The sequence below is a fragment of the Natator depressus genome, chromosome 18, assembly GCF_965152275.1.
Source record: "Natator depressus isolate rNatDep1 chromosome 18, rNatDep2.hap1, whole genome shotgun sequence".
Classification (NCBI taxonomy): Eukaryota; Metazoa; Chordata; order Testudines; family Cheloniidae; genus Natator; species Natator depressus.
This window is the reverse complement of record NC_134251.1, coordinates 6,702,016-6,728,345: the sequence shown is the minus strand read 5'-3', so window position 1 is coordinate 6,728,345 and position 26,330 is coordinate 6,702,016. Positions and strand designations below refer to the sequence as shown.

The window sequence follows — 26,330 nt, the reverse complement described above, 5'->3', positions numbered from 1 at the left end:
TGGTTATTTAAGGTGTTGTGCCAATTTAACACTTATTATAAACCCTCCTTACCCCCCCAAACGGGCTAGCCTGCTGCACGTGTAGTTAGGACCGCTAGCCCCCAAAATCCAACCACTATGAGATTGCTATCCTGAATCCAAATGGCCCATTGCCCCATGCCAAATTGGTTTAGCAAACGGCTCCTGCCTGGCTCGCCAACTATTCACTGAAAGGTGTAACCAACTAATTGGCTACACTTGTGGTTCAATATTAATAATGTTCAAGAGACCCAATAAATCTGGCTGAGCTTGGTTATTGTCCAAAGACAAAGTAATATGATACAGGAAAGAAAGAGTTAATACGTCACCAGTTCTTCCCAGGAAGTGAATTCTGGCTTCATGTTCAGTTCACCTTATGCAGAAGAGGTGCTTCCCAAATGCCCACTTAAACTAGCCATCGTTTATAGCATGGGTGTTTACAAGTTACACAGCGCTGTTCATATCACTTAAACTTCATGTTGAACTAGCCAGCTGGTACCAGCTTTGTTTGGTGCCTCCCTGTATCTTCCCATCTCTCATTTTGAATAATAAATGCCAGGCATTACAGGGTTTAAAGATACTCCCTAAAGCAGGGGCGGGCAAACTTTTTGGTCTGAGGGCCGCATCGGGTTTCTGAAATTGTATGGAGGGCCGGTTACGGGAGGCCGTGCCTTCCCAAACAGCCAGGCATGGCTCGGTCCCTGCCCCCTATCCAACCCCCCCACCCCTGCTTCTCACCCCCTGACGGTCCCCCAGGGACCCCTGCCCCATCCAACCCCCCTGTTCCCTGACGGTCCCCCAGGGACCCCTGCCCCATCCACCCCCCGCTCTCTGTCCCCTAACCGCCCCCGGACCCCCCGCCCCTAACTGCCCCCCGCCGCCCCAGCCAACTCCCCTCTCCTTCCTGACTGCCCCCCCCCAGGACCCCTGCCCCATCCAACCACCCCTTCTCCTTGACTGCCCCCGCCGCCCCATCCAACCCCCCCCTCCCTTCCTGACTGTCCCCCCGGGACCCCTGCCCCCATTCAACCACCCTGCTCCCGCCCTCTGACCGCCCCGACCCCTATCCACATCCCCGCCCCCAGACCACCACCCCTGAACTCCCCTGCCCTCTCTCCAACCCCCCCAGCTCCCTGCCTCCTTACTGCGCTGCCTGGAGCACCAGTGGCTGGCAGCACTACAGCTGAACCGCCCGGCTGGAGCCAGCCGTACAGCACGGAGCACCGGGTCAGGCCAGGCTCTGCAGCTACGCTGCTCCGGGAGCTCGCAGCCCCCCCCCCCCCCCCGCCCGGAGGGTTGCGCCGGCAGTGCAGTGAGCTGAGGCTGCGGTGGGAGGGGGAACAGCAGGGGAGGGGCTGGGGGCGAGCAACCTGGGCCAGGAGCTCAGGGGCCGGACAGGACGGTCCCACGGGCCGTAGTTTGCCCACGTCTGCCCTAAAGCGTTCCTACATCTTACGCTATTTCCTTGCACCACATTGTACTTTTGTTCCAGATATTGCATGTTAGTACATGATGCTCGTCCATCTAACTCTTGACGGTTTCTGTATTTGCCTATGCCAAGTGCTAAGCTGTACTTGTCCCAGGGCATCGTGGGGTATACGCCTTAGCACAAGTGAGCAGGAATAAGCATAATTCATAAGGAAGTGTTGTTTGCTACTTCTCATAGCACAAGAACTAGGGGTCACCAAATGAAATTAATAGGCAGCAGGTTTAAAACAAACAAAAGGAAGTATTTCTTCACACAACGCACAGTCAACCTGTGGAACTCCTTGCCAGAGGATGTTGTGAAGGCCAAGACCATAACAGGGTTAAAAAAAGAACTAGATAAATTCATGGAGGATAGGTCCATCAATGGCTATTAGGCAGGATGGGCAGGGCTGGGGTCCCTCGTCTCTGTTTGCCAAAAGCTGGGAATGGGTGACAGGGGATGGATCTCTTGATGATGACCTGTTCTGTTCATTCCCTCTGGGGCACCTGGCATTGGTCACTGTCAGAGGACAGGACACTGGGCTAGATGGTCTGACCCAGTTGGGCCATTCTTATGTTCTTATAATTCATACCCAACACAGACACACTATTAATACCATGAGCATAATGCCTATTAATGTGATGTGTGTTTGTGTGTAATCTGTATGCACTGGCTCCAGGGCATTTTCCCTCACCCCCACTTTTGCTCTCAAAGTGCAGGACTCTGGCACTGAATCTCAGGCCTCCTGTGTAGCAAAGCGAGAGGTCCTTGGATGGCCGCGCTCTCCATGTTTGTTTGCTGCCCACCTCACCTGGGAACTGTTCAGGGCACCCACTGGCCTGAAGGGAGAGATGGAGACATTGGGGCAAATAAGTGTTTGCCACCAGCTTGGTTTGTAGCTGAAAGCACTTTGCCTCACATGAATTGTCTGTGCATTGAAAGGTCTGGAGGGTGTCCAGCCCATGTGACTTAGTTCAGAGAGACGTGATCGTTCCCCTCTATTCGACATTGGTGAGGCCTCATCTGGAGTACTGTGTCCAGTTTGGGCCCCACACTACAAGAAGGATGTGGAAAAATTGGAAAGAGTCCAGCGGAGGGCAACAAAAATGATTAGGGGACTGGAACACATGAGTTATGAGGAGAGGCTGAGGGAACTGGGGATGTTTAGTCTTCAGAAGAGAAGAATGAGGGGGGATTTGATAGCTGCTTTCAACTACCTGACAGGTGGTTCCAAAGAGGATGGCTCTAGACTGTTCTCAGTGGTAGCAGATGGCAGAACAAGGAGTAATGGTCTCAAGTTGCAGTGGGGAAGGTTTAGGTTGGATATTAGGAAAAACTTTTTCACTAGGAGGGTGGTGAAACACTGAAATGCGTTACCTAGGGAGGTGGTGGAATCTCCTTCCCTAGAAGTTTTTAAGGTCAGGCTTGACAAAGCCCTGGCTGGGATGATTTAGTCGGGGATCAGTCCTGCTTTGAGCAGAGGGTTGGACTAGATGACGTCCTGAGGTTCCTTCCAACCCTGATATTCTATGATTCTATGAACATTGATCATGGGAGTTGTAGTGTCTAGAATAGCTACAGAACCAATAACACCGATAAGTCTCGTGTCTCACCCAACAACGTTACCGGGCTCTGTCATTGTTGAGCAAGGTGGTGCCCTCAGTTGGGAAAGTCGAGAAAAAGCCACTTAAATTGCAGCACTTTGTTTTTCCAACAACACATTTAGTCTACTCAAAGCCTCTCCAGCAGTGTATAAATAACAATGCTGTTTAACTACTTCAGGGAGGCCATAGCAAAGCCCTGAAGAGGATTGTTTGTTTGCACTGGGTCCAGTAACAACACATAGACTGGTAGGTTAAAAAATGTAGTTATTTAGGCTACAGTTTAGGGAAAGATTCCAAAGATTCACGGGGCCCCATTTGTGAAAAAAGTCGGGGCCGCAAGTCCAACCCCCAGAGAGGTGGTCAGAGCACAATTCTTGGAAATGTTCAAAGAGAGGTTTGATGAGACACAGTCTGTCCCCCACTTGCCTGCCTCATGGATCAGGTGTGACTGAATGAATGAAACAGGCATTCCGCTGCAGGCAGGAGCTGTGGAGAGGTGACTCCTGCAGCTGGGGAGAGCTGGATTTTTTTTCTTTTTTAAACATCATATCAGTAGATCTAAAAGGTCAACATGTTTTCGAGTTACTCTCTTCCATCCAGCACTGTCCTGGCTCCTGTGTCTGTGCATTAAAGCCATGGAAGCACTAGCTCCATCGGCAAAGCTAAGGTTATGTCTACACAGCATTCTGGAGCAAGCCTCCCAGACAGGGTCGACGGATTAAAGGGGCTTGCGCTAGTGTTTGAAAAACAGCCATAGAGACACTGCTTTGAAGTCGCAACTTGGACTCTGAAGCCCACCCCCTAACCAAGGCTTCAAGTGCTAGCACAAGCCCGTCGACCCTGGCTGGGAGGCTCACTCCAAAATGCTGTGTAGACATATCCTAAGAGGCCGCATCTGAAATGCAAATTGCTGCCTTTGTTTAGCGAGCCCATTGGTTTTGTATGGCTCGGTGCTGTGAGCTCAGCTGTTGGGTGGGGAATAGATGCTGGGCTTGCAGAAAAGGGGCATCTTCTAAAGTGCCTGACTTTGTCGGTTTCAGACCCTGGAGGAGTCCACGTGGGAGGAGGCCAAACTGCGTGCAGTCCAGCAGTTCGGGACAAAGGTCCTAGCGGTGATGAGGCCGCCCCCTCTGGAAGAACAGCCCCACGGCATGGTAAGCCCCTGCTTAGCTGGTGTCCTGATTGCACAGGGATGGAAGTGCCATGGCTGGAGTGGGAGGGAGGGGATGTTTTGTACTGTACTTCAGAGGGGAGCAGCTTAGTTTCTCTTAACTACCAGGCTGGCACCTGCTGCTGGGGTGACACAGATTCCATGGCCAGAGGGGACCATTGTGATCATCTGGTCTGAGCCCTGGCTAACAAAGGCCGGAGAACTGCCCCAAAGCAATTCCCAGCACGTACCTCCTAGAAAATACGTCCACTTCTGATTCCAAAATAGCCAGTGATGGAGAATCCATCATGACCCTGGGTAAATTGTTTCAAGGGTTAACCCCCTCGCTGCTAAAAATAGACGCCCCACTTGCAGTCTGAAATTGTCTAGGCTCGTGTCCAGGCCTTTCTCTGCCACACCAAAGAGCTCACGTAGAAGAGGCACCAGAGCTGAGCGTATTGTTTTGGTTCGGGGACCTCAGCAAAAAAATCCCGGGGGGATCAGCTCACTTCGAACCATACTGAATTCTTTCAACGTTTCATCAAATTGAAAACTCAAAACCCTTTTGTTTCAGATCAACCAAAACCTCTAAGGTCGATTCAGAATGAAATTTTTCCCCTTTTTGTTTCAAGTGGACCAAAAGGTTACGGGGCAGGGAGGGATAGCTCAGTGGTTTGAGCATTGGCCTGCTAAACCCAGGGTTGTGAGTTCAGCCCTTGAGGGGGTCATTTAGGGATCTAGGGCAAAAATTGGGGATTGATCCTGCTTTGAACAGGGGGTTGGACTAGATGACCTCCTGAGGTCCCTTCCAACCCTGATATTCTGTGAAAATAAATTTTTTTTTTTTCAGGTTTTCCATTTTGATTTGGCCATTTTCAGGAGGGGTTTTTTGTTTTTGTTTGTTTTGCTTTTTTTAAATTGGCCAAATATGAGTTTGAAACACTGGTCCCAAATGAAAAGTTGAAATGAAACATTTTAACACTAAAAAATAATCATTTTTCAGTCGAAATTATTTAGCCAAATTTGACCCGAATTTGTGAATAGTTTCAGAGCTCCCCAACATGCATTTTTGACACCCCCAAAAAACAAAATCTCCCACGGCTCCCATTCAGATGTGCCATTCCTACCATCCCGGGAGCAAGCAGCGCTTCTGGCGGGTGGGTATGGGCCACCTTGTGACTGGAACCCTGCCACCCACGGCTGATGTGCCATGTAATCTTAGTGTCGCTCGGCACTGTCTGGGCATGTCAGGGCATGTCACTGGATTCCATTCCCTCCCCAGAAACACAAGGTATCTGCTGGGATTCTCCGTCGGTTCCCGTTCTCCTCCTCCCTGCAGAGGATGAGCGTCCTGGTGAAGCTGCCTGGCGACGCCCCTTCGGAGGCGTACATGAAGGGGGCTCCAGAGATGGTGGCCAGTCTCTGTAAGGAAGAAACAGGTAAAGGGCAGGGACCCACATTTCACAGCTAGGGATGTCTGACCTGCCTGCTGGGCTTGGCAGTCGGCAGTGGAAACCACCCGTTAGCATTTCCCTTTGCTCTCCAAAGACGACCTAGAGAGGAGGCAAATGGTTCAAATTTCATGAGCAGCAACAATAGTGACACCTCTGTTTATGGCAGCCTGATGTTGGAGGCCATTGTCTATAGCAGACCAAGCAAGGAGATCAGCTGTTAGGACTTGGGGGGTGGGAGGAGCAGGTATTCACTGAGCAAGGCTAAGAATCTCTGCCACCCAAATCTCTCTAGATCATGTACCTTGATTGCCAGCTATTTCAACTTCCTGGCCCCTTATCTTGGGAGGAAAAGGGAGGGGATCAAGCCACCCTGTGGGCAGTAGGTGAAATGAGTTGCCTCTTGAATTTCCAGTAGCCCTGAAAGTGCTGATATACACTAGATCAGCCATTGTTCCCAGACTCATTCTGCATGTGGTCCCTGGGACCTTGGACGTAGTCTGCGTTTCTGAACTGATACAGCCCTTTTTTGCAGTCCCTCTGGATTTCTCCCAGTTGTTACGACACTACACTACAGATGGTTTCCGGGTCCTGGGGCTAGCCTACAAAACACTAACTACCGTCAAAACCTTTGAAGAAGCTCAGCAGCTGACTAGGTGTGTGAGCCTGCATGAAGTTTTCCTTCCTTCTCACTTTCCTCTCCTCCTTTCGTTCCTTGTACGAGCCTTGGGGCACTTCAAGTTCCCTGAGTCAGCTAGAGCTGGGCAAAAGTTTTTGACCGAAATTCTTTTCTGAGAAGAAAAAAGTTGCTTAGTGACACTGCACCATTCCACAAATTTGTGTCTGTTTCACTGAGTTGTTTCAGCTGGGGTGGGAAGGAAAACTTATAAATAATAATCAAAAAATGAATGTGTTTGGGGGTTTTTTTGTTGTTGTTTTTTTTATCCAAGGCTTCATTTAGAAATGTTCTTTAATTTTATTAAACTGATCAAAACTGTTGAAAAATGGTCAAATGTTTCATTCAACCCAAAATGATTTTTTTGTCTGTTTGGAATTGTCAGCAAACATAAAAATCACTTCTTGGCATCGCTCCAGGGTCAGCATTGAAACAAAACTCAGTTCCTGGAAGGTCTCTGTCCTGTGTAATAGGAGGTCAGGCTAGATGATCGCAATGGTCCCTTCTGACCTGAATCTATGAATATTAGGAGATCTAAACGGCTTTTAAAGGATCAGATACTAAAGTAACGGCCAGTCTAATTCACTCCCCTAATCTTGTTTTGGCATCCGACACTTATGCCAAGTGCCATCTTGTGTCCTGACAGGGATGCCGTAGAGAGTGGAATGACTCTCCTTGGCTTCCTCGTGATGAGAAACGTTCTCAAGGCGGAGACGGCCCCCGTGATCCACCTGCTGAGAAATGCAAACATCCGCACCATCATGGTGACAGGTAACCAGCAGAGCTGCTTCTGGGGTTGGGACAGGAGAGGCCGGATCTGTGGAAGGGATCACGGGTTTAAAGCTTATTGCAACGGCAAAGGAGTAAACAGCCTTTCTAATAAGTGTGGGGTCTAGTGGTTAGAGCAGAGGACTGGGAGCCAGGAGTCCTTGGTTCAATTTTTGGCTCTGCCACTGACTCTCTGTCCTTGGGCAAGTTGCTCTGTTCCTTCGTTTAGTCATCTGTAAAATGGAGCTAGCAAAACAGACCCCTTCACGGTGAGAGGGGGACTTGGAGGCTCATGTGTCCACAGTCCCTTATTTATTAACAACCTTGGCAAGATCAGCAGTGTTAAGTCTGGTTCTGGTTGTGAAACCATGAGCTAATGTAGCACTGTTCTGAGAGGTGTGAACTCGCCCATTCCTCTCTCCTTGCCAGGGGACAACATGCTGACCGCGGTGAACGTGGCCAAGAGCTGCCGGATGGTGGAGCTGAAGGAGCGGGTGGTTTTCGTGAATGCCTCGCCACCCAGCCACGACAAACCCGCCGCCCTCAAATTCATCCTCTCCGACGACCCCCAGGGGCAGGAGCAGCCACAGGTGAGTCTCGGCCGGGACTGTGGGAAAACCCAACAGCCTTGCAATACTATGGGTTATGGAATAAACAGGGCCATGCAAGAGCCCTCTTCCGTCCCCTTCTCCCCCAGCTGGGCTTGTGAGGCATCCAGCTGGTTCAGTGGTGAGCCGAGAGCTGGATGCCACGTGCCCCATAGCACCAGGACTCCAGGGCCCTGCAGTGGGGCTCAGTAACTTGCCCTCGTCTGTTCGTCGTCTTTATTATCTGCAGTGTCGTGTTGCCCCGAGGCCCCTGTCTGGAGCTGGGCCCCATTGTGCTGGGAGCTGTACACGTGTCCTGTACCTTGCTCCTGCAGGCAGGCTGGTTCCCCACCCCCAAGAACATACTCATCCCCCAGTCGTAGCTGACCCCCTTCGCCGGAACAGGCAGGCCCAGGCCGGAGCACGGCAGGCGCAGCTGCTCCAAACTTCCGGCTGCTTTAGGCAGTGGGATCCGATCTACCCTGCACTTCCTCAGCCAGGGCAGGGCACGTCAAAGGAGCCAGCGCTCGGGCTCAGCGAGCTGGGGACTGGGTCGTGGATCAGGGCGTGACCCTGATTTGGGGCCGACGGGGGTGGCTCAGCTCAATCAAAATCCAGCTCTCGTTTGGGTGTGGAGAGGGATGATCTCCCTCGGCCATCTCTCCCCGGCTGCTGATCACAGACACTGGGGCTAGGTTAGACTGTGGAAAGAAGTGAAGTCCACGAAGAGCTGAGCGGCTGGTGGTGCGGTTTGCTCTGCAGGGCCTGTACCAGCAGGATGGCTGTTTCCTCGAGCAGCAGCCCTGCCACTTGGCACTGAATGGGAAATCCTTCGCTGTGGTTTGTGAACACTTCCCCCACCTGCTACCCAGGGTAAGTCCTTCCCTCTCCCGCCTTCCCCGTCTCATGGAAACAGCCTGCTGGTGGTGAAGCCTGCATTGCAGCTGCAGGGCAGTGGGGACGGCGAAGGTCTCCTGCCCACCACCAGTCTGTGCTTGACGCTTCTCCTCCTCGTTTTCTGCCCGTGCCTGGCAGTAGCGGAACAGAGGCGCACAAGCTGCAGCGTTCCCGGACTGCCATGAGTTTGTCTCCCTACAGATCGTGTAAGGAGGCAGCCCCTGCCCTGTGGGATTTCAGGGCCCTATTTCATTGCAGCTAGGAGCATGGGCGATGCATGAACGGCCGGCTGAGGGAGGCTAGCCCGTGGCCCCACCCCTTCCGCCCAAGACCCTGCACCCGCCAGAGCCCCCCAACCGCGGCCACCAGCCCTTGCACCCGGCTAGCGCCCCCGAGCACCAGGAGGGCAGGGGGCACAGCCGCAGCCGAAGTCAGGGCCGCCGCAGAGGAGGGCCTGGGGGTGGAGCATGGGTGGGGCCACACCTGGCTGTTTTGGGAGGCACAGCCTTCCCCAGCCTAGGATACCACCGCCCATGGCTAGGAACCTCTCCTACGGGTAGCTCCTTGGGTTCCTGTCATCACTGGTCATTTATGAGGCGTCTCCTGGACCAAACACTCCCGAGTCCCCATGGGAACCAGCAGTGGATACTGCATAGCCACATTGCTTGCCCCGACCTAACCACTGTGGAAACAATCCAGGGACCAGAGTCACAACAGTGAGGAGAATGGCCCTTCTCTCGGGCGGCAGCCACGCCCATCGGCCCACAGCCACTCCCATCATCCCATTGCCCTAAAGCAGTGGTCCATTAGTCTCTACCGAGTAGCCACATTGGTGGTAGCTCTGCTTACGTGCTTCTGATGTCATGACTTACCTGACCATGAAGCCCTTTCCCTTTCAGATCCTGATTCAGGCCACGATTTTCGCTCGCATGTTGCCTGACCAGAAAACACAGCTGGTTTACAGTTTACAAGACCTCAAGTAAGTTGGGGGGGAAGAGGAGGGTGACAGGACGGTTTAAGACCTAACACTTCCTTCCAAAGCAACGTCTTGTCAATGCAAAGTGCTACACTTCCTTTCTCATGGGCTATTGGCAACTGTGAAATCACCTTCTGACCGACCACGCCATTGGATCCATTTCCATCTTTTCCCTCCCCCACCCAAAAACTGGGGGTTACCCTACTTTCATGCTGCAAAACCTGGATCCATTTTTTTCCCCAAATTCACAGGGGTTTGGCCCTTTTATAGAGGAGGGGGTCTGAGCTGTGATGTTCAAATCGGAGTTTTCCCCAAGATCTGAGCTTGTTGAGAGCCTGATTTTTGATCCATACCCATCTCTGGTTTCTCTAGGCAGGTGGAAACAATGATTTTTCTAACTACAGATTGCGGGGGAGAGATAAGAAGTTCATGATTCAAGAAACCCTTAGGAAAGTCCTAGAGGACTCGGAACCAAAATGCTATGGTGCTTTGGCCGTTTTGGAAGTAGAGATCTTGGGGTTTTTTTAGCCAGAGGGACATAAATTTAGTTAATCTGAGTAATTGAGAAATTAGCGCATTTGTCCTTAAAGCTGAATTGGCTTCTCTTATTGACTTGAGTCTAAACAGTTTTAAGTAGAGTTATTGTGGGGGGATGGAAGATTTTTTTAAAATAAAATAAGCATTTCAACTTCTCTTTCAGGTTTGTTTTTAGTACCTACATAGGTCTAAAGAAATTTAAGAAGTGACTTGATCACAGTCCGCTAGTATGTATGTGGTGGTCGGCATTTCTGCTGCTTTTTCATCTAGCAAAAAACGGTGCATAGCAAGAAATTCTCTGGCCTGGGTTATGTAGGAGGTCAGCCTATATGATTCTTAAAGTCTCTTCTGGCCTTAATCTGTGGATTCTGTGAAATGCTGAGTGCCCTCCTCTTTTTCCAGAGTCAGTGCAGGCTGAAGTTGCTGCATGTGACAGGTGGAAGCGTGTGTTGCCCTTATTAATAGAGGCACTAGGTCCCTGCCCTGAGGAGGTTACAATCTGAACATTATACCAGGTTGCAAATGTCTCCTCTCCTGTAAGGGAATTTGAGTTAATCTTTATGGAATGATTGTTATGGGGAGGAATGTTTCGTAATTAAACGGGGGCGGGACAGGGAGTCGGACTCCTGGGTTCTACTCCTGACTCTGCCACTGATTCTGGGGCAACTTGGTCCCCCCCCCAGCTCTGTGACTCCATTTTCCTATCTCTAAAATGGGACCGATGATCATTCTAGCCCATCTCCCAGTGGGTTTGTGAAGCTCGGTGCTATGAAGAGCTTTGCACGGGCCTGGCGCCTTTGTTGGAAGATCTCAATGTACCGTCAGTGCTTTTAATGCTACGTGCCCCGTGCTTTCCGACCCTGGATCCAGGATGCTTCATTTCCTGGCAGGGAGGAGGTGGGAATCCTTTGGCTTATACGGTTCGTGTGTGCGTGTCTCTTGCCGCAGCTATTGCGTGGGGATGTGCGGGGACGGTGCCAATGACTGCGGAGCGCTGAAGGCGGCCGACGTGGGGATCTCTCTCTCGGAGGCAGAGGCCTCCGTGGCTTCGCCGTTCACCTCCAGAATCGCCAACATCGAGTGTGTGCCCATGGTCATAAGGTGGGCTGCGTCCGCCTGGAACCGCATGGCGGGGGGGAATGGAACATGGGGGCGGGGTGGAGATGTGAACACGGCAAGGGGCTGGCAAATTGGCTGGAAGGGCGTGTAGTGGCTGCCAGTGTGCGGCCTGGAACGCGGAGATTAATTAATGTTAATTAACAATATTCTGAGAATCTCAGTGCTTGTATTTTAGTGACCTGACCATGGCCTCTGACTCCCCATTCCCAGATCATAGAATCATAGAATATCAGGGTTGGAAGAGACCTCAGGAGGTATCTAGTCCAACCCTCTGCTCAAGGTAGGATCAGCCCCAACTAAATCATCCCAGCCGGGGCTTTGTCAAGCCAGGCCTTAAAAACCTCTAAGGATGGAGATTCCACCACCTCCCTAGGGAACCCACCCCAGTGCTTCACCACCCTCCTAGTGAAACAGTGTTTCCTGATATCTTCACCCCTTGCCCTCTCTCCTCTTCACCCTGCCGGGAGCGTCCGTGACCTGCGCGAGGTCCTAGCCACGAGGCTGGCTGCCGAGCTGTGTTCATGAGCAAAGGGAGTCTCCCCTTCCCCTCACTCTGTCCCCTCCTCCTTGCCCCTAGCTTAGGGGCTATGTCACTTATAGGGCTTTTGAACTAGCCATGGAGGCGGCTGCTTGGCCCACAAACCTGGTCTTCCTCCCTGCTCCAAAATGAAGTCCTGTCGATTCATACCTCTCCTCCTGCACAGAACTGCCTGGCCCCCTTGTCTACGAATGGCAGGTCCGTCAAGTCTTTCTGATCTCTCTTTCAGGGAAGGCCGATGTTCTCTGGTCACCTCCTTTGGGGTTTTTAAGTACATGGCCCTGTACAGCCTGGTGCAATTCGTCTCCGTGCTTCTACTCTACACAGTGAGTGTTTCGGGGACCATCATTTGTGGGTTGGAGGAGAAAGGGGGACTGGATGGTTCTGGGAAGCTGTAAGGAGACCCTGGAGCCTCCCACCTCTAAACCCCCTGGTTTGAATCCTGCAAGAGCCTCTTGCTTGCTGCTGTCTCGCAGCTGGCTGGCCAGGGCAAGTGAGGTGATGGAGCTGGCTGCTTTGGGAGTGTGGGCAGAGAGGCCAAGAGTCAAACGGGCCCTGGAGACTGAACTCTCCTGGTGCCCTGAGAGATGTGGCGTGTCCAGACAGGGCCAGAGCGAGGCGCGCTGGTTGACTGGAGGGGAGGTAGCATTGCTGTTCCGGGTATAACCAGAGGCCCCGGATCACTGAGGCTGTTAGTCAAGCTCCTTTCACCAGCATACTGCCAGAGCTGGGAGTCCCAAGGGAGGCAAAACACAGAGCTCCCGTGCTCCCCAGTGTCTCCGAGAGCCCCCCTCCAGTGAGAGGGGGTGGGCTTCAGAGGAGATCTCCTCCAGGCCTCGGCTGCAGCGTCGGGGCTCAGCAAAAGTGGGGGGTGGTTGAGATGAATGGGTGGAGGGAAGCATGTGCATCTGGGGGGGGCAGGGCTCAGAGGTTGGGGAGCATCCTGTGACGTGGGATAGTTTGTGGCTCTGTGGGGGTCCTCTTTGTAAACTGGTGTTTGTAACTTTGAAGGACAGAATGATAGAGACCATAATGCACCACTGCCCGCTGGAATTGGAACCGCCCAACCATGTGTCATAGCCCCCTTTACTGCCAAGAGCAAACTGGGATTCTCCTTTAGCTCATCTAGTCAGGGCCTGTGCTTTTCATAACTGAGCTCTCTCTCTCCAGCACACAGGCCGGTCTGAGCAGCTGGGCTCTGCAGCATAGCAGCCACCGTAACGTCCTAGTCAGCCACTGATTTGTTGCAGTATTTTGAATTCGGGTCTTTCCTCACAAGATTCTGCTTTAGTGACTTTCTGTCACTGTTGGATTTGAACCAGTGACCTTGAGATGAGGCTCTGTACCCCACTGCCCAGTCCCCTGAGCCATCCCAGTCTGCTCCTGAGGGAATATTCCATTTTTCCTTCTTTCCTGCCCACGCCCAGATTAACACCAACCTGAGTGACTTCCAGTTCCTCTTCTTTGACCTGGTCATCACTATGACTGTGGCTGTGCTGATGGGCAAGACCGGACCTGCCAAGGAGCTGGGCGCAAAGCGCCCCCAAGGGGCACTGATCAGCATTGTTGTCCTCGGCAGCCTCCTCCTCCAAACGGCTCTGCTGATCACGGTCCAAGTCATGAGTTACTTCATCACAGTCTCGCAGAGCTGGTAAGTGTCTGCCTGGGGCAGAGCTAGTTCCTTGCCTGCAACTGGCTACAGCAGCTAAAAAGGGAGGCCCAAAAGCTCATTTTGGCCTCGTGAAAGGCACCGTGTTGGGAATCCCCCAGACTGAATCAGAGCTGGGGGCATCCAGTCTCCTCCCTGGCCAGCACCATCTGCATCAGGCACCAGAACAGCAACCTGCCCCCAGAGGAAGTTCCTTCCTAACCCCCGTCAGATGGGTCATGCCCTGAAGCATGGGGGTTTATACCCTTTCTTGTCCACTAATCCTCAACTGGGAACCAAATGCGGCTTTCGGCAGTGGCTCGCTCCAGGTCAAGCCAGCTGCACGTTGCAGGCAGGTCCTGCCGGATCGCGCCGCTCCCCGCGTTGAGGCTCGTGCCTGATCCCTGCCCCTTCCCTCCTCACCCAGGTACGTCCCGCTGAACAGCACCGTGAGTGCCCCCCAGAACCTGCCCAACTACGAGAACACCGTGGTGTTCTGCATCTCGGCCTTCCAGTACCTGATCCTCGCCGTCGCCATGTCCAAGGGGTACCCCTTCCGGCAGCCGCTGTACACTAACGGTAAGAGCCGAGCCGGCCTCCTCTCTGCAGGGGGTGATTCCCGTGGTCACTTGGCTCCTGTAACCGGTCCTTTGGGGGCGGGAGCTGCGTGTCCTGGGTCTGTAATGTCTCCTCTTGCCCCCCCAGTGCCATTCCTGCTTGTCCTCGTCGCTCTCTTCGGCCTGACAATCGGGATAACTCTTTACCCGCTGGGTTTCGTGAAAGCCATGCTGAAGCTGAAAGACGTAGGCGACATGAGCTTCAAGCTGCTGCTGCTAGGCATGGCCATGCTCAACTTCGTCACAGCCTTCATGCTGGAGGTAGGAGGGCCGGGGGGAGCTGAATTCAGAGGGAGCACCCAGCTACGGGGGCAGGGTTCCTGCGGGATCCCCCTCTTACTAGTACCCCTCACTAAGCCCCCCATGGGCTGATGTTCCCGATGGGCTGGGGAGTGCTGGGCACTGCTCCTTCTAGAGCAGAGGTCCCCAAAGTGTGGGGCACACCCCCCTGCGGGGGCTTGGAGGACCGTCTGGGGGGTCACGGCGGGGTCCAGGCTAGCCCCCACGGAGGTGGGGGGAGCACCACCCAGCCTCTTTCCACCCCCAGCTCTGCTCCGGTTAGGCTCCCAACCGCGGCCCCAGCCACACACAGCCCAGGTCCCAGCCTCAGCCAGAGCCCAAGGCCAGGAGTGGAGCCGCACCTGGCCAGGGGCCTGACTGCCGGCCCCCACCACAGCCTGGCTGCAGCTCTGCTCCTGCCCCCAAACCCACTCCCAGCCTCAGTCCCCTTACTCCTATCCGCATCTCTCCCTTCCCGCCCCCACCAGCCACGGCCCCGCTCCCAGCCCCGGCTTTGGGGGGAGGCGTGGACACGGGTAAGGGTGGTGTGACTCTCAAAGGTTTGGGGACCACTGTTCTAGAGCCAATCAGTGCTACAGAGTGCATCAGCCAGAGGGTACCACTCTGGATTGGCATGAGTATGGGCTCCCTGCCTGGGCCCTTCTGACCTGTGTCCCAGCACAATCCTGATCCAGGCCTATCCTCCCAGCCCAGATTCACCCCTTCTCCCAGGGACAGGTGGCCAATGAGCCATTCCCTTCCACTGCAGTGCTGTGGGTGTGATGGGAAGGGAGCTCGACGCTGGTACGAGCTCCCCTCATTCCCTGCTGAGGCTGCCTTGACCCACGTCCCTCTCGTCCTCCCTCCTCCAGACCGCCCTGGATCACGGCATGCTCACCTGCCTGCGGCAGCTGCGCCGGAAGAGGGCCTCCAAGAAGCTGTTCAAGAGGCTGGAGCAGGAGCTCAGTCAGCAGCAGCCATCCTGGCCGCCATTGAACGAGCCGCTCTTTGCCACGCCCAAAATGTCCATCTCCGGGAGCTAGCCCCAGCTCCTGGAGAGCCCTCGCTCCAGGGACAGTGTCCGTGAGTCCAGCAACAGCCTTTAAGAGCTTTCCGGCCTTCCCCGATACAGCTCCGTTTATTTATGTTCATCTGTCCGTCACTGCCTTCCCCATGGGCTCTGGCTACAGCAGGGTTCTCAGCGCCCCGCCCCAATGAGAAACCTCCCGCTGATCGCCCCAAGGTGCTCGTCTCAGGGGAAGAATGCGGGAGGCAGAAGAAGGGCCGGGGAGCCCATCGCCCCTGGGGTGCAAGTACGCCCTCGCTCTGGAAAGCAGGACAGGTGCGGTTACCCCGGGGAAGCCCTCAGCAGCACTACCACAGAGCAGCTGCCCTCCGCACGGGGAAACTATTCCAGATCTCTGGCGTGCGTGGGTCAAGCGCCAGTCAGGATTAGACGCGGGCAAGTGACTGGTCCAGTTGCGCCTGTGACTCGGGAAGAGGAGCCGTCAGGGACTGCTGCTATGTCTTAGTCACGGTGCCCCGTCGAATGGTTAGCTTCCCCGTATGGGGCCCCAGCTGATTCCTTCATCCCCCTTGAGACCCCACTCTTCCACTTGCTGTGGGTGGCTGGCTCAGATCCACAGCTGGGTGATTTGCCCTGGACTGGGCAGGGAGCAGTCCTCACAGATACGTTACACCTTGTCAGGAAGGGATGCGGGGGGCAATGTTTGAAAAGGGGGAACCCCTCCCACCCCACACCGTTGTCCTTGGTGTTAAAAGCCACTAATAAAAGATGGCCGCTGTTGCCACAGTGCTGCCCTCGTCTTACGGCTCTTCTCGCTGTGAACAAGCCGCCGGCATCCCTCCGCAGTCGAGGCGGTGACCTCCGAACGGCCACGCGGAGCAGACACTGTTAGCTTGCCGGACCTGTTTGCAACCCAGCTGCTGTAGCAAAGGAGAGTGTTACCTGGCACGTGTGATGCTCAGCGCTCATTGAGAGACCAGGCATGACTAGCTGCTGGAACGTGACCAAGGATGGGATTAGAGATATTTAATTAAGAGCTGTATTTATTCTCCTCCCCCCCCCCCCCCCCCGCCTGTTCATCAGAGCAGGTAGAATTGTAGCAGTCGGCCGTAGTGTCCATCCAAACCGATCCTTGCCTCCACTCTTGGGAAGCGCATGGATTGCTGCCACTGTTCCAAAAAGCTGGGTCGTTTGCCACCACTGTAGCCGAGAAGCTGCGTGCCAGATTCCAGTTTGAAAGCCAGGTTTGTGCACTTCCACTGCTGATGGGTCCTCTGCTAGAACATTACTGGTGACGCTTCGGCAAAGTGATGGAATTGAAACGGAAGATGTGTAAGATGTAAGCTCTATTTTTATTCGTCAAAGAGTATAGAGAGTGGGGAGGAGGTGGTGTGTAAATCATGTACAATCTCCAACTTTGCTGTGTTGCTTTTTTGAGTGTATCTAATAAATCAACATTATTTTCTTGAAAACTAGCTTGTGCCATTTAATTTTGAGGGGCTACATTCCCCAGTGCATCACAACTAGGTAATGGAGAACAGGTATGGAGATCGAACCGGGCTACCCAGAGACTAACACGTGTCTACCAAGAAATAGGAAAATGTATTTGTGATTACATGGAAAAATTCCTTTCTTCAAATAACAAGTTAACAGTAATATTCAGTATTGTTCATGTTTTTTTTACTGAGTGCTGTTGGTTGTGGTATTTTTGTTTTTATATCTGCTCCTTCTGTCACTTGCATAGTCTGATGGCTTTACTGATACAAACCCATTTTAAAGCTGCCAAATGTAAGGTCACACATCTATGAACAAAGAATAATAGGTCACTGTGACATACCCAGGGTACAGTCTGGACTGATGAACAGCTGTGTTCCCTCGGTTCTCCAACCTGGGGTTCCTTTTACACTGCTTCACCATGAGAGCTACCACTCCGGATGTGCTCTCACACAGCCTCCAGCATGTAAATCACTCCCAGTTATACTGCAGGGGTGCTACAGCCAGCCACCCTTGAATTACACTGCAGAGCAACACCTGCAAATTTCCAGTCCCAGACTTTCCCCCAGAAATGTGTCTTGTACTGCGCAGCCCTCTCCTGGACAACACAAGCTCATAGAAAGTCCGTCATTTTATTACTAGAAAATGATGTGCACAAATCCTGTTATCTCAAATGGAGCTTCCCAAACACTTCAGTCCAGGCACACTGGTCTAAATAAAGCAATAAAACTAGTTTAACACTACAGAAAGATGGATTTTAAGTGATTACAAGTAATGAGGCATAAAAGTCAGAAGTGATTACCAGAAAATAAAAGTAAATCGCAACTAAGGCCTAACTGAACAAGTTAGAGTGAATTCAAAGCCAAGGTGTCTCTCACCATACGTTTCATCAGTCTTACTGGCTGAATGTTTCCATCAGGGTCCCTCCCGCAGTCCAAAGCTGTTCCCTTTGTTCTTCAGGTGTCGTGGATGCTGTGGGAAGAGAGAAAGGAGGAACCATTAGGAGCATCTCCTCTCTCCGTTTTTAGCTCTTTCTGTTCTTGGAGAATCATCTCCAGCTGAGGTTCAGGAGACAAAGTCTATGTGGATGGGAACCCCCAGTTGTTTCTTTTTCAAGACGTAAATCTTCACCCACATCCTCTTTCCTGCCAAAGAGTGGCCACTTAACCGGCGATGGTCCATTTGATTTTGTTGACACCTGGCTGAGGCGTTGGCTACATTTTTGTCTCTGGGGAGCTGGTTTGTGGCTTCTCCCCTCCAGACTTGGAACATGTCTAGTAATATCATACAGAGGAATCCTATAACTTGAAATCTGTGTGGCAACATTGCATGTAACCAGGATAATAATGATCACCAAATTATGAGCTTGCAAATGATATCGCACAAGTCATACTTTGTACAAAATTTATGTTCACCCCTTTTACAGGACTATGATGGGGTACAGACTGTCATAGTCACCCTTATGATTAAGGCCAGAATTCATAGAGTTTAAGGCCAGAAAGGGCAGTTAGATCATCTCATCTGACCTGTATTTCACAGTCAGTATTTCACCCAGTTATCCCTGTATTGAGCCCAATGACTTGTGTTTTGAGTAAAGCATCTCTTCCATAAACTCTTGATCTGAAGACATCAATTGATGGAGACTCAACCACTCCCCCAATCGTTAATCACCCTTATTGTTAAAACATTAGTGTCTAATTTGAATTTTGTCTGGCTTTGGCTTCTGGCCATTGATTCTTGTTTATGCTTTTCTCCAAGTGACTGCATCCTGGAAAGAAATGTCTCTGAGAAGGATTTTGGGGTCTCAGTGGACAACCAATGTTACATGAGCGCCCAGTGCAATGCTGTAGCTAAGAGGGCAAATATGACCCTTGGATGTAGAAGCAGGGGAGTAACTGAGCAGGAGTAGGGAGGTGGCATTACTTCTGTATGGAGCATCAGTGAACCTATCACTGGACAACCGTCCAGTTCTAGCATCCACTCTTCAGAAAGCATGTTGACAAATTGGAAAAAGTTCAGAAACCTGCTGCAAGCACAATTTCAGGTCTGGAAAGCTGGGAAGAGACTAACCAAGATCAGTCTGTTTAGTTTATCCCAGAGAAGGTGACCTGAGCATGGTCTACGCGTGCCTACTTGGGGAAGAGATTTCTGATAATAGACCGTTCTTGAAAGCGGCAGAGGTCCAAAGGCAGGCAACTGAGGCTAGACAAATTCACACAAGAAATGAGGAATCCATTTCTTAACTGAGGGTAATTCACCGTGAGAACAACTTAGCAATGGGCATGGTGGATTCTCCATCACGTGAAGCCTTCAAATCAAGACTTTCTAAAAGATGTGCTCTAGCTCCAACAGATGTTATGGGCTTGATGCAGAAGTCACTGGCTGAGCTTCCCAGACTAGTCTATGAAGCTTGCTCCTGAGCTGAGCCAGCAGAGGTATTGGGGAGAGAGTCGATTTTCCTTTGGCATTATGCATAGCAAGGAAATCATTCAGTTGCATTCGGACTGCTGAGACTTTCATCAGCCCCAGCAAGAAGCCCAGAGAGCACAACCTGGATAGAAATCTATTGCTTCTCTTTTTCTTTCCGACTTTGGATTCTGCTCACCTGCTTAATAACTTGTGACTTCAGAACTGAATATCTGACACAGACGTCACCAAGGAGGAGTATACAAAGACCCATCCAATTGTAATATTCAGAGGCCTTCTCAGATTATAAGAGCTTCATCTAAAACCTACTGTAGTCAGTGAGAGTCTGTCAATTGACTTAACTGGTCTTTTGGATCGGCTTTGATCTGCATTTGCAGGCACTGATTCAGTATTTCCACCCATCTGCAAATTAGAGAGACAGGGTGGGTGAAGTGATATCTTTTATTGGACCAGCTTCAGTTGGAGACCGAGACAAGCTTTTGAGTTTACACAGAGCTCATCTTCAGGCCTGGGAAAGGTACTGCAAATATCCCCTAGAGGGCGATGTGAGACTTGAGCTTGAGGCTATGGAGGAGAAGCAGTAGCCTCTGAGTCAATTTCCTTTTTCAATGACACAAGATGCCTCTTCTGCAGATCTGAGCAAGATTAGAAGAGAAGACAAAGCTTTGAGGCCTGTACTGTTTGTAAATTCTTTTGGGGCAGGAAACTGGTTTTTAGCTGTAAAGAAGCTTCAGTGATTTCTGGAGCCTGTCTCCAAACACAGCTGCATTTCAGGTCCAGAGTTTGTTTGCACTTTTTATTGGCCATATGACCTTGTCCACACTAGGGCTTGTAAAACTTGTTTGGAAACCATCTCCAAACACTGTGACAACCCAACTCTGCCTGCGTCCAAACGCAAACCATTACAGCGGCGTTAAGAGGCTGTGTTAAGAGCCTGATCCACTCAATGGCAATCAGCGTTGTTAAACACATTCGATCTAAATACTTCTATGTCGTTCTAATACAAATATTAAATATAAGCACACACAACAGCCAAAGTGAATCGAAGCAATGTTGTGCTTTTGGTTATTGGAATGAATTATTCATTCATTCAACATCACTGAAATGAGAGAATCATTCGGACTTTGTCTCCACCAAATTTTGTCAGAATCGACACTTTCCTGGGAAACGTTTTGATTTCGACAGTTGCATTTTCCAGTGGACAACTGGTCCATCTAAAACTTTTCAACCCTGCTCCACCCAGGAATTATGATCCCATCCTTGAGTGCCATCTACTGGCCTGTTATCCATAAACTCTTTACATATACACAGACATAAGCACTCTTGTCACAAAGGCCTCCTGACCGATGATGTTTCCTCTTCTTCCCCACAACCAAATTATCTTCGTAGCAGAGCAGCCAGGCTCCTGCGAGGTGGAAAACTTTCAAGCCAGTAATGTTCCCAGCTTCCACTGACCTGAGAAGTGTTAGCAGCCGTAGGGAGGTGCAGTGCTCCTGTGCCGATTTGCCCCTCAGCCAGCCCAGGTGAGTCTCATTAGCTCCCATGGAGCAGAGTGTGCCTCTCTGAAGAGGGCAGCAGTAAGAGAGGGACAGGGCAGCTTGCAAGCAGGGCAGCTCCGGGGCTGGTCAGCTCAGGAGCATAGCCTTGTTTCTAGGGGGCTGGTTGGAAATATGGCTCCTGCTTAAGTCTCTCAGGAAGGTGGATAAATTCAATGATCACGAAAGGGGGTGAGCTTTCATAGAGATTTCATAGAATATCAGGGTTGGAAGGGACCTCAGGAGGTCATCTAGTCCAACCCCCTGCTCAAAGCAGGACCAATCCCCAACTAAATCATCCCAACCAGGCCTTTGTCAAGCCTGACCGTAAAAACCTCAAAGGAAGGAGATTCCACCACCTCCCTAGGTAACCCATTCCAGTGCTTCACCACCCTCCTAGTGAAAAAGTTTTTCCTAATATCCAACCTAAACCTCTCCCACTGCAATTTTGAGACCATTACTCCTCGTTCTGTCATCAGCTACCACTGAGAACAGTCTAGATCCATCTTCTTTGGAACCCCCTTTCAGGTAGTTGAAAGCAGCTATCAAATCCCCCCTCATTCTTCTCTTCCGCAGACTAAACAATCCCAGTTCCCTCAGCCTCTCCTCATAAGTCATGTGTTCCAGTCCCCTAATCATTTTTGTTGCCCTCCACTGGATGTTTTCCAATTTTTTCGCATCCTTCTTGTAGTGTGGGGCCCAAAACTGGACACAGTACTCCAAATGAGGCCTTACCAATGTCGAATAGAGGGGAACAATCACGTCCCTCGATCTGCTGGCAATGCTCCTACTTATACAGCCCCAAATGCCGTTAGCCTTCTTGGCAATAAGGGCACACTGACTCATATCCAGCTTCTCGTTCACTGTAACCCCTAGGTCCTTTTCTGCAGAACTGCTGCCGAGCCATTCAGACCCTGGTCTGTAGCGGTGCATGGGATTCTTCTGTCCTAAGTGCAGGATTCTGCACTTGTCCTTGTTGAACCTCATCAGATTTCTTTTGGCCCAATCCTCTAATTTGTCTAGGTCCCTCTGTATCCTATCCCTAACCTCCAGCATATCTACCACTCCTCCCAGTTTAGTGTCATCTGCAAACTTGCTGAGGGTGCAATCCACACCATCCTCCAGATCATTTATGAAGATATTGAACAAAACCGGCCCCAGGACCGACCCTTGGGGCACTCCACTTGATACCGGCTGCCAACAAGACATGGAGCCATTGATCGCTACCCGTTGAGCCCGACAATCTAGCCAGCTTTCTATCCACCTTATCGTCCATTCATCCAGCCCATACTTCTTTAACTTCCTGGCAAGAATAATGGCAGCCACTGCACAACTGTTGATGGGCGGGAGTCGAGAGTGTGTCTCCGCTGTGGCTTGCCTTGCTGCCATCCCTTGGGGTGGGGGAGGTGGCCCTTTCCAGGGCAAGACCACCACCAGCTGGAGGCCAGCGGGGCAGAGCCAGGAACATGATGGGACTTTGGGGGGGGTGGGAGGGGCGAAGTGACCTGTGGGTGAAGCCAGTGCTGACAGGCAGGAGGGAATAGGGGAGGGGGGTATGGGTTGCTGCGGTTGTGGGTGCGGAGGAGGGTGTTACTTTGGGTGATGGTTTTGAGGCAGGTTGTGGTTGTGGCCGGGGGAAGCCCAGGAAGGGGAGTCTTCCCATTCACTCACTTATTGCCCATGGGTAGGATTTTCAAAGGGTCTAAGGGACTTAGCCCCTCAACTCACCCTGAAACTCAGCGGCTGATCTATGCTCCTTTTGTGAGGAAATGTCTCGTTTTGCTCGTTCGATCTGTCAAGTTTGGAGCAAGCTGCCGGTACCTTTTGGGCAGTGCAAGATCCTGGGCAGAGGGCAAACAAAAGTCTTCCGTGCTAGAGTTTCAGCCAGCATCTTGTCTCTTTGGAGCGCTGGGTTCAAAGCCTCATTCGGGTTCCAATTGAAAAGACTCACGTTTATAAAGTCTGGCTCTGGAGTTGGAACCACCCCAATGGTTCAGATCCACGTTAGATCGGGATGGGACGCTCATTTCTGCTTCCCTCATCTCCAGCCTCGGTGCGGGCAGCTCGCGTGAGATTTAGGTCTGGTGGGTTAGTGGCCGCTTGCCGTATCCTGCTGCCGAGTTCAAAGTCGGGCTTGTGGGTCTGGTAGCAGCCTGCCAGGCTCCGACTCTGGATGTGCACCCAGCAATTTAATGTGCTTGCTCGCATCTTTTGTCAGACTATCACACAGGGAACGTCTAGACAAAGGCGGCAGCAGCCACCATTGCTAACATCAACACCAAGGCCAGACAAAATAAACAGCGAATGTTCCCAGTCCGGTGGGCTTGTCTGTCTCTCCCACAGAGATCTGTGGGGCTCTTTGTTTGTAATACATGTCTGAGTGCTCAGCTGAAATTCAGTATCTGGATTTACTAGGTGCGGGGAAGGGGAGGGTCCTGTGGTTTAAAACCCAGAGACGGGACTCCTGTGTTCTACTCCCAGCTCTGCCATTGACTTGCTTGGTGACCTTGGGCAAATTGTTTAGTCTTTCTCAGTCTGTTACCCCATTTTTTTTTTTTTTACAGATGAGATTAGTCCTTAGCTTCCTACTAAGGGTGGGGTTGTGAGGTTCTGTTGTGTGGTATGTGGTTGCTGGTGAGTATTTGCTTCAGGTTGGGGGGCTGTCTGTAGGCAAGGACTGGCCTGTCTCCCAAGATTTGTGAGAGTGTTGGGTCATCCTTCAGGATAGGTTGTAGATCCTTAATAATGCGTTGGAGGGGTTTTAGTTGGGGGCTGAAGGTGACGGCTAGTGGCGTTCTGTTATTTTCTTTGTTAAGCCTGTCCTGTAGTAGGTGACTTCTGGGAACTCTTCTGGCTCTATCAATCTGTTTCTTCACTTCCGCAGGTGGGTATTGTAGTTGTAAGAATGCTTGATAGAGATCTTGTAGGTGTCTGTCTCTGTCTGAGGGGTTGGAGCAAATGCGGTTGTATCGCAGAGCTTGGCTGTAGACGATGGATCGTGTGGTGCGGTCAGGGTGAAAGCTGGAGGCATGTAGGTAGGAATAGCGGTCAGTAGGTTTCCGGTATAGGGTGGTGTTTATGTGACCATCGTTTATTAGCACTGTAGTGTCCAGGAAGTGGATCTCTTGTGTGGACTGGACCAGGCTGAGGTTGATGGTGGGATGGAAATCGTTGAAATCATGGTGGAATTCCTCAAGGGCTTCTTTTCCATGGGTCCAGATAACACATACCACACAACAGAACCACTAATCCAGGAACCTATCCTTGCAACAAAGCCCATTGCCAACTGTGCCCACATATCTATTCAGGGGACACCATCACACGGCCTAATAACATCAGCCACACTATCAGAGACTCGTTCACCTGCACATCCACCAATGTGATATATGCCATCATGTGCCAGCAATGCCCCTCTGCCATGTACATTGGTCAAACTGGACAGTCTCTACGTAAAAGAGTAAATGGACACAAATCAGATGTCAAGAATTATAACATTCATAAACCAGTCGGAGAACACTTCAATCTCTCTGATCACGCGATTACAGACATGAAAGTCGCTATTTTACAACAAACTTCAAATCCAGACTCCAGCGAGAAACTGCTGAATTGGAATTCATTTGCAAATTGGATACAATTAACTTAGGCTTGAATAGAGACTGGGAGTGGCTTAGTCATTATGCAAGGTAGCCTATTTCCCCTTGTTTTTTCCTACCATTCCCCCCCACCCCCCAGACGTTCTTGTTAAACCCTGGATTTGTGCTGGAAATGGCCCACCTTGATTATCATACACAATGTAAGGAGAGTGGTCACTTTGGATAAGCTATTACCAGCAGGAGAATGAGTTTGTGGGGGGTGGGGGGGTGAGAGAACCTGGATTTGTGTTGGAAATGGCCCAACTTGATTATCATGCACATTGTAAGGAGAGTGATCACTTTAGATAAGCTATTACCAGCAGGAGAGTGGGGTGGGAGGAGGTATTTTTTCATGCTTTGTGTGTATATAATAAGATCTTCTACACTTTCCACAGTATGCATCCGATGAAGTGAGCTGTAGCTCACGAAAGCTTATGCTCAAATTGGTTAGTCTCTAAGGTGCCACAAGTACTCCTTTTCTTTTTGCGGATACAGACTAACACGGCTGTTACTCTGAAACCTGTCAGTTACAACACAGAATACAAGGTGTACAGTGCTCACTTTATATTTATTTTTTATTACAAATATTTGCCCTGTAAAAAAACAAATAGTATTTTTCAATTCACCTCAGACAGGTACTGTGGTGCAATCTCTTTATTGCGAAAGATCAACTTACAAATGTAGAATTATGTACAAAAAACAACTGCATTCAAAAATAAAACAATGTAAAACTTTAGAGCCTACAAGTCCACTCAGTCCTACTTCAGCCAATCGCTCAGACAACCACATTTGGTTACAATTTGCAGGAGATAATGCTGCCCGCTTCTTGTTTACATCACCTGAAAGTGAGAACAGGTGGTTGCATGGCACCATTGTAGCTGGCATCACGAGATATTTACGTGCCTGATGCACTAAAGATTCATATGTCCCTTCATCTTCAACCACTATTCCAGAGGACATGCGTCCATGCTGATGATGGGTTCTGCTTGATAACGATCCAAAGCAGAGTGGACCGACACATGTTCATTTTCATCATGTGAGTCAGATGCCACCATAAGAAGGTTGATTTTCTTTTTTGGTGGTTTGGGTTCTGTAGTTTCCGCATCTGAGTGTTGCTCTTTTAAGACTTCTGAAAGCATGCTCCACGCCTCGTCCCTCTCAGATTTTGGAAGGCACTTTTGATTGTTAAACCTTGGGTCGAGGGCTGTAGCTATTTTTAGAAATCTCACATTGGTATCGTCTTTACGTTTTGTCAAATCTGCAGTGAAAGTGTTCTTAAAACGAACATGTTGGATCATCATCCGAGACTGTTATAACATGAAATATATGGCAGAATGCAGGTAAAATAGAGCTGAAGACCTACAGTTCTTCCCCAAGGAGTTCAGTCACAAATTTAATTAACACATTATTTTTTAAGGAGCATCATCAGCATGGAAGCATGTCCTCTGGAATGGTGGCCGCAGCATGAAGGGGCATATGAATGTTTAGCATATCTGGCATGTAAATACCTTGCAACGCCAGCTACAAAAGTGCCACGTGAATGCCTGTTCTCAGTTTCAGGTGACATTGTAAATAAGCAGGCAGCAGCATCTGTTGTAAATGAAACAAACTTGTTTGTCTTAGTGACTGGCTGATCAAGAAGTAGGACTGAGTGGACTTGTAGGCTCTAAAGTTTTACATTGTTTTGTTTTTGAGAGCAGTTATGTAACAAAAAAACTGCATTTGTAAGTTACAGTTTCAGGATAAAGAGATTGCACTACGGTACTTGTATGAGGTTAATTGAAAAATTTCTTTTATCATTTTTATAGTGCAAATATTTGTACTAAAAATAATATAAAGTGAGCACTGTACACTTTGTATTCTGTATTGTAATAGAAATCAA

The 26,330-nt window shown here is 50.6% G+C and overlaps 1 protein-coding gene across 1 annotated transcript in view; it reads left to right on the top strand.

Moving 5' to 3' along the window:
* The window catches only part of ATP13A2 (ATPase cation transporting 13A2), a 70,132-nt gene extending 53,191 nt beyond the window's left edge, over positions 1-16,941 (top strand). The window contains exons 17-29 of the mRNA XM_074975266.1: positions 4,131-4,244; positions 5,523-5,679; positions 6,227-6,347; positions 7,014-7,138; positions 7,565-7,725; positions 8,485-8,595; positions 9,519-9,598; positions 11,081-11,233; positions 12,019-12,115; positions 13,217-13,440; positions 13,865-14,016; positions 14,143-14,315; positions 15,206-16,941. Of these exons, the coding sequence (XP_074831367.1) occupies positions 4,131-4,244; positions 5,523-5,679; positions 6,227-6,347; positions 7,014-7,138; positions 7,565-7,725; positions 8,485-8,595; positions 9,519-9,598; positions 11,081-11,233; positions 12,019-12,115; positions 13,217-13,440; positions 13,865-14,016; positions 14,143-14,315; positions 15,206-15,376 (1,839 nt within the window). The 3' untranslated portion in view covers positions 15,377-16,941. The remainder of the gene's footprint in view (positions 1-4,130; positions 4,245-5,522; positions 5,680-6,226; positions 6,348-7,013; positions 7,139-7,564; positions 7,726-8,484; positions 8,596-9,518; positions 9,599-11,080; positions 11,234-12,018; positions 12,116-13,216; positions 13,441-13,864; positions 14,017-14,142; positions 14,316-15,205) is intronic.
* Positions 16,942-26,330: the final 9,389 nt, after the last annotated feature.